This window comes from Asterias amurensis, chromosome 6 (genome assembly GCF_032118995.1).
Source record: "Asterias amurensis chromosome 6, ASM3211899v1".
Lineage (NCBI taxonomy): Eukaryota > Metazoa > Echinodermata > Asteroidea > Forcipulatida > Asteriidae > Asterias > Asterias amurensis.
In genome coordinates this window covers 19,045,997-19,059,744 of record NC_092653.1, presented here as the reverse complement: position 1 = coordinate 19,059,744, position 13,748 = coordinate 19,045,997, and the positions used below count along the sequence as shown (strand labels likewise).

At 39.5% G+C, this 13,748-nt stretch overlaps 1 protein-coding gene across 3 annotated transcripts in view; it reads right to left on the bottom strand.

Moving 5' to 3' along the window:
• The window catches only part of LOC139938308 (serine/threonine-protein kinase 36-like), a 35,067-nt gene extending 27,165 nt beyond the window's left edge, over positions 1 to 7,902 (bottom strand). The window contains exons 1-8 of one of the 3 annotated variants that reach the window (XM_071933738.1): positions 7,775 to 7,902; positions 6,841 to 6,970; positions 5,894 to 6,034; positions 4,039 to 4,116; positions 3,591 to 3,770; positions 2,626 to 2,784; positions 1,268 to 1,309; positions 345 to 438 (exon numbers count right to left, since the gene is read on the bottom strand). In XM_071933738.1, the coding sequence (XP_071789839.1) occupies positions 345 to 438; positions 1,268 to 1,309; positions 2,626 to 2,784; positions 3,591 to 3,770; positions 4,039 to 4,116; positions 5,894 to 6,034; positions 6,841 to 6,924 (778 nt within the window). In that variant the 5' untranslated portion in view covers positions 6,925 to 6,970; positions 7,775 to 7,902. Of the gene's footprint in view, positions 1 to 344; positions 439 to 1,267; positions 1,310 to 2,625; positions 2,785 to 3,590; positions 3,771 to 4,038; positions 4,117 to 5,893; positions 6,035 to 6,840; positions 6,971 to 7,774 lie in introns of those variants that run through there. The other 2 variants (XM_071933740.1, XM_071933739.1) reach the window with 2 other exon arrangements.
• Positions 7,903 to 13,748: the final 5,846 nt, after the last annotated feature.

Below are 13,748 nucleotides of genomic sequence, written 5' to 3'. Positions count from 1 at the left end.
CCACCATGATTTTGAATGATAGATGTACTATGCTAGCCTACAATGTAATGCCATGTGGTTAATGCATCCATAGAGTACTGTCAAACCTACATTACTACTGTCTGACAGTTCAATATCACCCACTGTGGCTTTGTGATAGATGTACGACGCAACATGTTACCATAAGTGGTACATGCATGTACACAGAACACAGTTAACCCTCCTACGGTCTGACTATTCAATATCATCCAGTATGGTTATTAATTACAGATAAACCTTTGCAGCCTACAGCATGCATGTAGTGAAAGCATCTAGGATGTTTGTAGATACATGTACATGTACATGTACATGTAGTTTACTCTTACCTTGAACTTTTTCTGCCACAAAAGGATGATGGAGTAAGTTGGGCCACGACAGACGACCCCTTGGGTTCTTGGTAAGAAGACCTTGAAGAAAATCCTATGAACAAGAACAAAAACAATTTCCCTCTTAAAGACACTGGAAAAGTTTGATAAACATGATAAAAGTCAAACACCTGTATTAAATCAATCGGTGAATCATAACATATTCATAAAATAACAAACCTGTACAAAGTTTGCTCAATTGGTCATCGGAGTGAGTAACTTTTTATGGTAACAATTCTTTTGAGTAATTACCAACAGTTTACGTGCCATTAAATCTGTATAGTACCGGACCAGTTAGCAACTGGCCAATGAAGCTTTTACAATTACCCTGCGTATGAATTTAGGTAAAATACCATGTTCCCTGACTTCGAAGAGACTACGCTTGAAAAACATAATTCAAAGTTTGAGTGGCCATGATAAGGTCATTTACTCGGGGACTTTTTACAACATAGACTGGTCCGCTGTCTCGAGGGAATCCCCCATTGACTCGTACACAAATAAGCCTTAGATTTGTATGATTCAATGAAGTACTCCATTCAGTGATTTTAAGATTTGACTAAAAGAAGTGAGTGAGAAAGAAGTATTTGATTCATTTTTTTCCTTACACCATAGACTAAGGCCGTGTCCGAATTGGCGACTTTGGCTACAGCTACGGCTAGATCAGCGCGTCTGTCAGTGTTGAAGAATAGCAGACGCGCACGCCCTAGCCGTAGCTGTAGCCGAAGTCGCCAATTCGGACACGGCCTTAGTCTATGGTGTAAGGAAACAAATGAATCAAATACTTCTTTCTCAGTCACTTCTTTTAGTCAAATCTTAAAATCACTGAATGGAGTACTTCATTGAATCATACAAATCTAGTTTCACAAATATCATAATATACTTACTTTAAACTCAGCACTCATGTTCTTGGGCCACTTTACTGGATCCTGGACAACAGAAAAAACATCAAAGTGAAAATTACAGATAGAAATATTGAACATACTGAATCTGAACCAGTGCAAAACATTCTTTCTTGGCCTATTTTGTTGACTGCTTTCTTGACTAGTGCTGGGCGAATAGTGAAATTTTGTTATTCGGATACCGCTGGCCAACTATCCGAAATTAACCGGATATTCGAATAGTTTTTTCGCCGCTAGAGGGCGCTATTTAAAAAAAAAAAAATAATATTAGTTTTAGACAGTGTCACTCGGTTCATTCATAAAAATGACCGGATCTAATTTAAAGATGGCGATTTGCTTTTTCTTTTGATCGTGATTTACTCTACGTGAAGGAAAACTTTTGTAATCTTTGAACAAATTACGTCAGAAATGTCATTGTTTTAACTCTTCACGGAGGTGAGCATAGTTAAATACTTAATATATGCTGTTTTATGCTGTCTTAATAGAAGTTTCATAAGGATTCAGACAAAACAATTCATATCAGTTGTCGCCCGACGTCCGCGGATATTCGGATATTAAAGAATATCCGGTTACTCGGTTGTAATTACAGAATAATCCGGTTTGTAAATAGGTATTCGCGCCCTATGCGGATATCCGGTTAAGAAAAAAAAGGCATTCGCGGTTACGGATAGGAAAACCTATTCGCCCTTAACCGGATATTCGAATAATTCGCCCAGGCCTATTCTTGACAATTATCATTTATTTTATTTTGTGCAAAAAGTAATATTGGTAGCATGCTCTAGTCATGTCGACCTCTTAAACATTGCACTATACATTTATAATGAATGTATATTTTAAGTGGTTGGACATCAGTGGAAAACTGCTTTCATGCTGAGCTGATTTCTACTCGGGATACATGTAAGTATTTAAAAAAATAATTACAAATTTGAATGTTACGCTTCCAATCTCCATTATGTTTCTCACTCGTATAATGGAGGAAGTCAAGAATAATAGGCTTTCTAACATCACAGCACGCAATTTGTCAACAGAGGACCTTACCGCAGAAGGTGAAGGTGTGCAATGTAAAGACAGCGTTTTTTACATCAAGCACCATGATCATTATTTGATAAATCTATAATCAATTCCTATTGGCAGCATATTGCGCCATAGCACCCTGTAAACCATTACATGGTGCTTAAGGATTAGGTCTTATATCTCAAACTTCGTCCCACTCCTTGCAGTAATAATACCTGGCGCTATCCTTTGGCAAAAGGCGCGTTATAAATACGATTGTTATTATTATTACTATAGTAAGTATCTTTTTTTTTGCAGTAGCAGTACGCCATTATTAAAAGTTCACCTACCTTGATGATAAGACTGACTAACTGGAAGATACTATTTGTGTAGAACGGGGGTGTCCCAACAAACAGTTCATACAGAATGCAGCCTAAGGACCAGAGGTCAGCTGTGTGATCATATGGCTTTTCCTCGACCAACTCCGGTGCCATGTACAATGGTGTCCCCTTAGGAAAAATAATAATCATCATGAGTACACACACTAGTGTCCACCCAGGTGGGCACGCATTGTGAGAATTTGCTCCCTCTGAAGTAACAACGGTTTTAAGAAAAAAGGTATTTTCTTACTCAATTTTAAAAGATTTCAGGTCGGAAGCCTTTTTTAGGCATCTGAAAGTAAACAAATTGGGCAACAAGCGACAAGGGTGCTGTTTTTTTCTCTTCATAATTAATGCAAAAGCCTCAATGAAATATGCAATGAGTGAAAATTAGATTACAAGTATTAAAGCAGACTACAAATAAGCAGCTTCAACAAATGAGTTTTTAACAGAGACTTAAAACAGTGTAATGAACTAGGCTGGCGAATAGGCATAGGAGGATTATTCCTAAGAAAAAGATGGAAGAAGCTCCTGTACAAGTAGTTGTGGTGATCAATGACTGTTGAGAATGTAAAGTCCACGTAGGGGAAGAATGATGAACAAGTTCAGATAAATAAGCAAGAGTTTCAAATGTTTGAGCTTTGAAAATTAACAAAAGAATGTTCATAGGAAATCAATCCACATGCAACCCTGGTGGGATTTGAACCCAAGACTTTCTAATGCTAAAGCAGGGCCCAATTTCATAAAACCTGTAAGCACAGAAAAATCTGGCTTAGCAGAAATTGGGTACCAGCCAACATTTTATAAAATTTGCATACATGCTTGGCTGCAACTGGTCAATTTTTGCTTAGCAAATACAATTGCTAATCAGTATTTTCTACTTAGGCGGCTTTATGAATTTGGGCCCTGATGTCTGGACTATTAGGGCAACCTACCTTGATTGAGGTGAGCACCAGCGTGTTCAAGCTCATGGCTCGTGCAAAACCAAAATCACAAAGTTTGACGATCCCTCCCTTGCCAAGTAGGATATTCTGGGGCTTCATATCCCTATGTAGGATCCTATGGGAGTGAAGATAGTGCAAAGCCGATACCAGCTGGGCTGCAATTACTTGAACCTAAATAGAGAAAAAGTTTGAAATTTAAACCCACACCAGATGAGCTATTCTTTAGAACCTTGAGTGCAATGCAATAGACATGACAAACCACTTGGCCACGACATGCTACACTGACACATGGCTCTGCAGTCTGCATACAAGTAGATACAAAGTAAGCATATCAACATTAAAGTCAGTCTGAAACATTATATACATGTATAGTCAATATCAAAGATTGAAAGAAACTTGTACAGCTTTGAAAGAAAGTGTCTGTCACTAAAAAGTTTACCTGGCATTCTGGTAGGTTACCATCATCTTCAAGAATCTGGAAAAGTTCTCCTTCCGCGTAATCCGTCACAGCAACCACCTAATCAACAACAAAACATTCACACCATTGAGTTTAGGAAAGATTATACAATGTATGCTTTTTAGTTTTTCCTAAACTACAGGAATAAGGGAATCATTGTGTGGTGAACAGGTTTTCAACTAGTGGTTTAATCCCATTGAGGCATGGTTCTTGATAATTTTACCGAGAAAAAGTCTTGATTCCCATTCATAAATACCTGTTCGGCCACACTTATGGTCAAGGAAAATAATTGCAAAATTTTTAATTTTTCAATGATTTCATTTCAACACAACACCCCTCCAGCTATGAAATGGTAAGGCCCAGTCAAGGCCCTCGGGTAAACAACTTGACCGACATTGTCTCGACCGTTGCTCTTGACCAATAGGAATGAAGAAACTATCTTATAAGCACAGGTGCAAACTTGTGTGTCACGCCCATGTTTCAACACTTTTTACTGGTCATTGACAAAGGTTTATACACACCCACATGACATGCTCTCCAGCAATAGGAGTAGCGAAACTGTCTGAGGTATTCATTTTGATGATTTCATACAAATGACAGTCATCAATCAATCAATCCTAACATTTACATGCCATGTTATATCAGTCATTGCTCATATGGCAGCCAAAAATGGGTGCTAATCATTCGCATCAACAATACTACCCACGCAGGTACCCAATTACGCCTAGGGCAATGAGAATCACGTCAACAATTCTCCCCAAGAACATTCAGGTACCCAATTACGCCTAGGGCAATGAGAATCACATCAACAATTCTCCCCAAGAACATAACAGGTACCCAATTACGCCTAGGGCAATGAGAATCACGTCAACAATTCTCCCCAGGAACATACATGTAACAGGTACCCAGTTACACCTAGGGCAATGAGAATCACGTCAACAATTCTCCCCAAGAACATAACAGGTACCCAGTTACACCTAGGGCAATGAGAATTACATCATGAACTCTAACTACAAAGTTACCCAATTATTCCGAAGACAATAAGAATCATAATGAACAATTCTACTCGCCCATCCAGGTACCAACTTATTCAATGAGACAATGAGCAGTGCAGTTCTAGTCATGTGTCTCACTCATGGACACAATACTTTATGACCAGGATTCACAGCTACGGCTATGGCTTGATTTCCACGTCATCAAGTGTTGAAGTACATGTATAGGACGTCCTTAGCAACACCCTGAGCAAAAGTCGTAGCCATAGCCATAGCCGCCCATTCGGATTCAGCCTTACACTCTAATGACTTCGCCATAAGAACTACATTGGATGTGACAAAGTGGAGTGGTGGAAATATGCGAGAGCTAAGGATAGTGGCAATTGAAAGAGAACAGGGCCCAATTTCAAAGCGCCGCTTACGCTGCTTAGCGGCCGATTTGTGCTTACTGTGCCATTTCCTTTTCAAAGCGCTGCTAACCGTAAGCACACAAAAAATGCATGCTAATCTTCCGGTGCTTACCGCACAAAAACAAATGACGTCACAATGCAAATCCATGCTAAACGCCAAATTTTGCTGCTAACCTATGAAATACGCTTGCACCATAGTAATTTTTCTGCTACAGTAGGCATGAAAATTTGCTTACCGTTAAATTGGGCCCAGGTGATGATGGTGACTCCAGTAATGCACCCCTATTACAATCTTTGAACAAGGCTGACACAAACGCAAATGATGATGATGAACATTTTCGGCTTTAAAGCAACTCTTATCAAATTGGACCCTGGAGAAAGTATGAACTTCTCAATGATTGGCAATACTGTTTAATATTTAATAGGCCTACTCACTTCTTTTTCTGTTTCAAAGCTGTCCAACATCTCAATGATGTTTTCATTGTGAAGACCTCTCATAATCTCAATCTCCTTCATCAAATTCTCAAGATCCTTTTTGCTTCGTCCAAGTTTTGGAATGAATTTCAGTGCGACCACCTTTTTAGACACAGAAAAAAAACATAATAGTACACTCATTTATGTGAAATAAACAAACAATTATTCATGTTATTTAGCTGTTGCAAAATGCTTATTAACCAAAATGGTGTGTGACATGATTGAAAATACTCTTTTAATGGCCTCATATTTAAACCTAGCAGAACCTTTCTAAAGCCCTGTTCACACTGTACAGTATCTCTATCCCCATGGGGAGACCCTGGGAGTTTTTTACCCCACAGTTACCCCTTTCACACTGTCCCCACCTACTGTAAGTCCCTTTTTGAGGGAGGGGGGGGGGGTGCTTGCACCTTTCAAGAATACCCTTGAAGGGTTTTACAGCTTCTCCAGAGCAGGGTTGGCTATTGCCTGGGCTATGCCCACTTGCCGAGTGCGAGGTACACGTAGTTCAGGGATAAAGCGATCCAAGGTCTTTAAACTGTTAAAGGAACGTTACAGAATTGGTAAGAAACAAAAATCGTGAAGGTCTAATGATGATGATAGTTGAAAACATCCCTGGAAAATTATCTCTGAAACATGGAGTTTGGAGCTTATCGCTCAGTGAGCGTTTTATTCATTTTTATTTTGGCATCGATGCAATGCAAAATTTGTAATCGGTTTTTCACTATTCTCTCGTGACCCAGATGGATGATCGATCTCAAACTTCTACAGGTTTGTCAGTTTATGTATACAGTGGATTACATAAAGTGCGTACACTGCCAGCAATTGTTTTGTTAGAAAAAAAACAATTCTGTAATGTTCCTTTAATCATGTTAGAGATGTTAGACAGGTCTACATACACAACGTACCTTGCCAGAATATTTGCGTCTCCCTTTGTACACTTTGCCGAAAGATCCTTCACCAATCAACTCCAGCACATGGTAGTTATCCATCTTGATTGAAACCGGTAGATTCGCTCAGACGAAGGAAACTATTGATCTTGACAATGAAAGAAAAATGAGTAAAAGTCGACAAAATGGAAATGGAGATAGTAGGAAAATAAAAATGACGTAAGTTTTGAAAATAAGTTAATAGGCTACTTAATAATGCACTGATGTCATCTTGCTGCCATCTGATAAAGAAGGAAACATAAGATGAAACAACTTAGTTTTTAACATTTTTGAGATAGCGGAGTGGATTCTCTGGTCGTCCCCTCGGACATTGAGATATCAAAGTACACATATATAGAGCCTAATTTTGGCGAGATTAATACAATAAAATAAAAGAGAGCTTTATGATTCCAAGATTTATTGAACCATGATTGAACCATCACATCATCGTTTAACGCGTGAGAGATATAAACCTATTATTAGGTTATGCGAGACGATAGCCGGACGAAACCGAAATAGTTCTCTAGGATAGGATTACCGATTACTAATCGGATTAGTAGGACTAGTAGTAGGATTATAGTAGAAGTATCGTTAGTAATCTAATGTTTCATAACAAAGTAAAAGAAGGTGGTGGCAGGAAACGAAAGCTTTCTCCCATTTATGCAATAATTATGTTTGTTTCTCCCTCAATTATCAATATCCTTATTTGGCGCTATCAATCAATCACCATAACAAACAAGTATCATTTCATAACGTCAACTCTCCCATCATCATAAAAGCAAACATCACCATATTTAATTTTTTGAAGACAGGGAGAAGGCGACGAGTAGTGGTTAAATCCCATCAACATATGCATGGGTCATTGGGTGCAAGTAAAACTGTCTAGCCAAATTAGCACCCGATCTGTACTTACCTAACTCCCATATTTATCATGTGAAAGCAAATCCAGCCAGACGGTGAGACGAAAATGACTTTGATTTTTGAATTTGACGGCGATCGAAATCAATCTGCGATTGGAATTAGCCTTCCCATCATGATACAAATTTCTTATTATAGTCTGGCCCTCTCTGACGCTCAACAGAAGTACGATAATCGACGCGGCAAGTGAGTCCAGGAACCAGACGACGCAGACTAACTCGTCGCTACGACAGAATTTCCTAGGAAAAAATGTGTCTTATTGGTCCCCCTCCATGGAGGGGGGTGGGGGCGTGCAGATGAGGGCTGTTCATTAGGGAAATCCATTAATAGGGCAAATGACCATAGAGCAAGAACACAAGTCGTAATTAATATTTTTTTATGGGTTATGTTTGTATTATTTTGTATCATTCATATCCGACTTGAAGTAATTTAGCTTCGCCGTACAGAATCTCAATTTTTCAGCAGGCCAAAAAGCCGGATTAAAAGGTGTCATTTTTTTCCTCCATGGTAATTAAAACGGAATGCAAACAATTACACCAAGTCTGAAAATCTCATGTTTGCCCCCACGAATTGGTGAGAGGCAAGGAAATGCATGGAGGTACACCGGGTCAGGGATAGCTCGGCATACTTGGGTGGGTGGGGGTGCCTTAAATTACGGGAGAGCGCAACTGGCGCCCCCTAGCCGCGCATTAATGAAATTCAGGAAAGAGTATAATACACTGTGCAGTAAAAGGTGGTCAAATTTTGGGTCTGCCCCTCCTTTCTTGCTTTAACGATTTTTTTTTTATTTTCTGGCTTTATCGTTATTGTTTTTTTCCATAATATTTTGAATAAATCATTGACCAAATTTCAAAGGGAGAACTAGATTATCCGGCTGCATAACTAGTGAGTAATTTAGCCACCGTAATCACTACCGCACCATCCAGACCATGATAGGGGGGGGGGGGGGCCACAGGGGGACATGTCCCCCACCTTTTGGAGGGTGGGGGACACAATATCAAATGTCCCCCACCTTTTTGACCACCTTTATCATGAAGCCCAAGTTTTGCATTGTGTAAGACGAAACCCTGTGTCCCTTTGGGCATTAATCCTGTGGGCAAAGGATGACGCAATATCCCCCCTAAAAATTGGCCCTAGATTGCATCACAGAGCGTCTAAAATGCCAAATTTTCCCGGGCCCTTAATTGGGCCCGCACTCCGAGCCGTAAAGGCTTCTCACACGCATGCTCCGTCGTGGACAGATTTACACCTCCCCCTTGAAAGAGTGGAAGGGACGTGTACCCCACCCCACCCCACCCCATTTTTGAACAGTATCAAATGTTCCCCGTGTCGTTTGACCACCTTTATCATCAAAATCGTGTTTTGCACTGAGGAACTGTGGAGCACTGGAACACAATATTCTCATTGTTCTGTTTCGTTTGCCATTTGGCTGCAAAATGGCCTAAAGATTGCACCACAGAGCATCTAAAAATAAAAAAATTCCCGGGCCCTTGAGCGGGCCCGGGCCCATGCCGTAAAGGCGTCACACTCATGCCTCACTCTTTGACAGTATTTCCCCTTAAAACTTGGTTCATAGTTTCGCACTTGAAGAAGGTTCTACTGCTACTCACATTTTACAGATATTCCGTTCCGTTCTGTATGCCTCTTATTCGCCTAAGATTGCACCACAGAGCATCTAGAATGCAAATTTTCCCAGGCCCGGTTGGGCCCGGACCCATGCCGTAAAAGTTTGCACTCGTGAGCTCACTCTTCGACAGATTTCCCCCTAAAACTTAGTTCATAGATCCCGCTTGAAGATGCTGTCAACCCAAAAGGTTCTACTGCTGCTTACATTTTACAGATGTTCTGTTCCATTCTGACAGATGTGCCCCATAAAACGTGTGTCTTAGGTCTGGTGATGATAGGGATGAAACGCCGTCTGAGCATTAGAATGCAGAAACATCATGGATATAACGAAGCTATGATTTTTAGGTACAATAACCATGATAGCAAGAATAGGTGCATCATACCTTGAAATAGGCATTCAATTCCAACATCTGAAAGGGGGGAACATCACCCCTCAGATCCACTAGATTGCACCAGAGAGTATCTACGGGCTAAAAAGAAATCCGGGCCCTAAAGCGGCCCCGGACCCCACGCCGTAAATGTGATGTCCCCCACCTTTCAAGACGGATTGACGCCCCTGCTACTAAACAAAACTTGCACCCAAAGTAAATGTACCCTTGTGCAGAAAAGACAACATTTTATTCCATCATCTGATAGACCGTACCTTTGGGCACACTTCACTTTTGGATGGAGGAAGCTAAATCGGTCTACTAACTAATACCTAATTAGCCGCTCGAGTACACGCCATTTTCTACACACTACGTTAACCGTATAGCACAGAGACCACCTTTGACGTAAAGTAAATACACCCTTCACGGTACATAAAAAACGGAATTTTATTTCATAATCTGATAGCTCATACCCATAGAGCTATGGCTCTATGCTCACACCTCTAGGCAGACTTTATTATTATAATTATTTTTTTTCGTAGGGTGGGGGGGGGGGACTGATTCGGTCCACTAAATAGTATTAAAATTAGCCAGAAGACGATCAGAGCATACTGATCGAAACGTCGAGTTAGAGATAGTCAGTACATGGTATTACCGCAAACCTTTCTATATTGTATTTGATCCACCGTGCAAAGTTTCAAATCCTACTTAATTAAAATTAGCCCTTGAATACACGCCTTCTGTGTCACTTCAGAGGGAGCCGTTTCTCGCGATGTTTTATACGTGATGACCATTTCTTCCTTGCTCATTATCCAAGAAAGTTTTTATACTCTGAAATATTTTGAGTAATACCAATCTAGTGCCTTAAACCGGTTTTGTAACCTAAGTAAACCGCTCTATGAAATTGACCCCGCCCCTGGACGTAAGTTACATTCTGCCTCGTTTCAGAGGTCACCAATCATAACACAGAAAGTAAAAGCCCGCGAAGTTTCCATTGATTACTACTACTACGAGATCGCAGTGATTAAAGACCAGCGCTTTCAAGATCCCGTTTCTTTGTTATTTTGGGTATGGGGCTTGCATGCTCCCTTGGCTAATTTGAAAACAAACACTGCATGGTCGAGTGGACTCGTTGCTACGCCATGGTTGGGAGTGTGGATCCCAAGTTATCTGTAAAATGGACGGTACCATGTTACTGTAAAATGGCTGCAGTTAGTCGAGAGTGATTTGCCTTACTTTCATTAGTGCACTAATGATGTGTGCTGTGCTTTGTGAGTACTCTTTTTTCTTAGATAATAGGCGTATTTCATCTTTTTTCCTCAGGACTCCTAGACCTATACTACAATACCAAATGAATTTCTGCTAGTGCACCACTTCTATTGCTACGGAACGTCTCCTCGAACCTCAAACATTTTGCTCTTCGTGATGCACCTGGAGTGCTATGAAACTGGATCTAACGCAATAATAAGTCTCTATAAGTTCTTGTCGAGAGCTCAGCAGTGTGGGTCCAGAAAAAAATCCACCCTGCAAAAAAGAAATTGCAAAAAACATTTTCACCGTTATTCAAAATCCTCGCCTGCCGTTTATAATGGCCACCGACAACAACCCCACCGCCCGACCCCAACGCCCCCTACCACCACCGCCCGACCCCAACGCCCCCTACCCCCACCCCACCCCACCCCACCCCCAAATAATAAATCATGTCTTCACTATATTTTTAAACCTTCTGTTCACATCGCAATTGAATTGTTTCAAATTTAGACTAAGTTTCATATGAGTTATAGTGTCCGCCTCGTGTTTGTTTTCTTTTAGTTCTTTCTTTTCTTTGAAATCCCCTAATCCAAGTTACCAGTAATAGCTTACAGGCAGTGGACACTAATTACTCAAAATAATTATTAGCATAGAGTCACTCCTTATTGCAAAAGCGACAGATTTAAAACTTCAATCAAGATATTGCTGCTTAATTACATGTCGACAATATGAACAGCTGAAACTGAAGGAGGTTATCACAGGTGAGCTAAAACAATGAAAACCTTAAATTGAATGGTCATCACTTCATTATTAATGTATCCACCCCTTTGACCATGATCACTGATTGTTGTTTCTGTGATTGGTTCTATATCTGGCGAGTGACCCAATCCACAAGTGGGGCTCTTGGGGCTGGCCCGAGGTGCACTGACGTCGATGACGAACGTGGGGTAATTGTGAGCCCACGTTCGTCCTGGAAAAAAATAAAATACGCAACATCGGGGTCGACCCAGGGAAGCTAAACGAACGCACCCAATAAAGGGATCCCAAGTGCGCCCTCAGTGTTGAACTTGTATAAAGTTAACTTTTGGGGTTGCATGTCACATTCACTCTTTGTTTCTATCATGTTTATAACAGCTTCGTTTTCTTGAAAGAGCATTTCTCTCTGTTTTTATAGGGACCATTGCTCTGGCCATGCTCCTAAAGCTTAGTCACGTGAATCGGATAAGCTCATAGAGCCACTCGTGAGTATTGTTTAAACCGTCAGTTTATCAGATGTAATTGTTATAATATTGTGACTTCTTTCTAGGACCTAAGTTTTTAAGGTATTATTATGGCTTTTTCTTTGAATTGGAAAAAAATAATTATGCCACATATAATGATGCCCTACCTTCGTTTTGTTTATAAGAAGTATGCGCATATTTAAAACTTTGTAGACATTAAAATCTTCACACCACACACCGATCTTCGATGATTTCCCATCGTCCCATTTCGTTCGAGTTTTTCCTGTTTTCGAGGCAAACGAGAAAGTATGGTTTCCCGGTGAAGCCATAACGCGGACAAAACATCTGCAGTGATTACAAATGTTCTGTGAGACTTTGTGTATGACTTTATAGCCAGCAGTTGTTTTCATTTTATTCAAAATATTTTTTATGACATTTAATTCTTTTTAAAAATTACGATGGTAACTTTAAAAATTAAATTAATTAAAAATGTGAATAGTATTTGGCTTCAAAATCAAATCTGATTTTTATTAAGTCTTTTTTCCCCCTTAACATTTATAATAAACTAATAAATAAACAGTAATAATTCAATCACCAAGTCGATGTTTAAAGCCATTGGACCCTTTTGGTTCAGAAAAAAAAAAAGTTCACAGATTTCCAAATAACTTACAGGGTTTACAGAAGATAATGGTGAAAGACTTCTCTTGAAATATTATTCCATGAAATGCTTTACTTTTTGAGAAAACAGCAAAACAATGCAAATTCTCGTTTAACAAGAATTACGGATTTATTTTAAACACATGTCATGACACGGCGAAACGCGTGGAACCAAGGGTGGGTTTTTCCGTTGTTTTCTCACGACTCCGATGACCGATTGAGCCTAAATTTTCACAGGTTTGTTATTTGATATAGAAGTTGTGGTACACAAAGTGTGGGCCTTGGACAACACTGTTTACCGAAAGGGTCCAATGGCTTTAAATTTTAATATTAATAATAATAATTATGAATATTATGAGGGTTAAAAAAAAAATCTGAAAAATTAGAAAATTATATAAAGGCAATTGGCGTCTTTATTGGCCTCTGTATTTTTTCCCCAGTATACCTTTTAGAAATGCCAAAAACACAAAACCTTTTTGCATTTACAACTGCAACTAACCAGAGTGTTTCTAAGTTTTGGTCAAGGGAGTGGAGACTCTTTGCTTGGCAAGTCAAACCAAAAACATTGGAAGTGTTTACATCGCGCACAGAGAGGTAAAAGATTTGCCTCGATTTTAGGGACACCTTGAAAACAGCACTGTACGAGTTTACAATAATGTAAAGTCTAAAGTTAAAAAAATATAAAGAAGTTTATCAAATGTATATAAAGTTTCAAAAATAATATAAAGTTTACAATTATATAACATATGTTAATTATAAAAAGTTACAAGGCAAAGTTTACAAAACGTATAAAGTTTAAACAATATAGTTTACAGAAATATATGATGTTTAAACAATGTTTGATGTT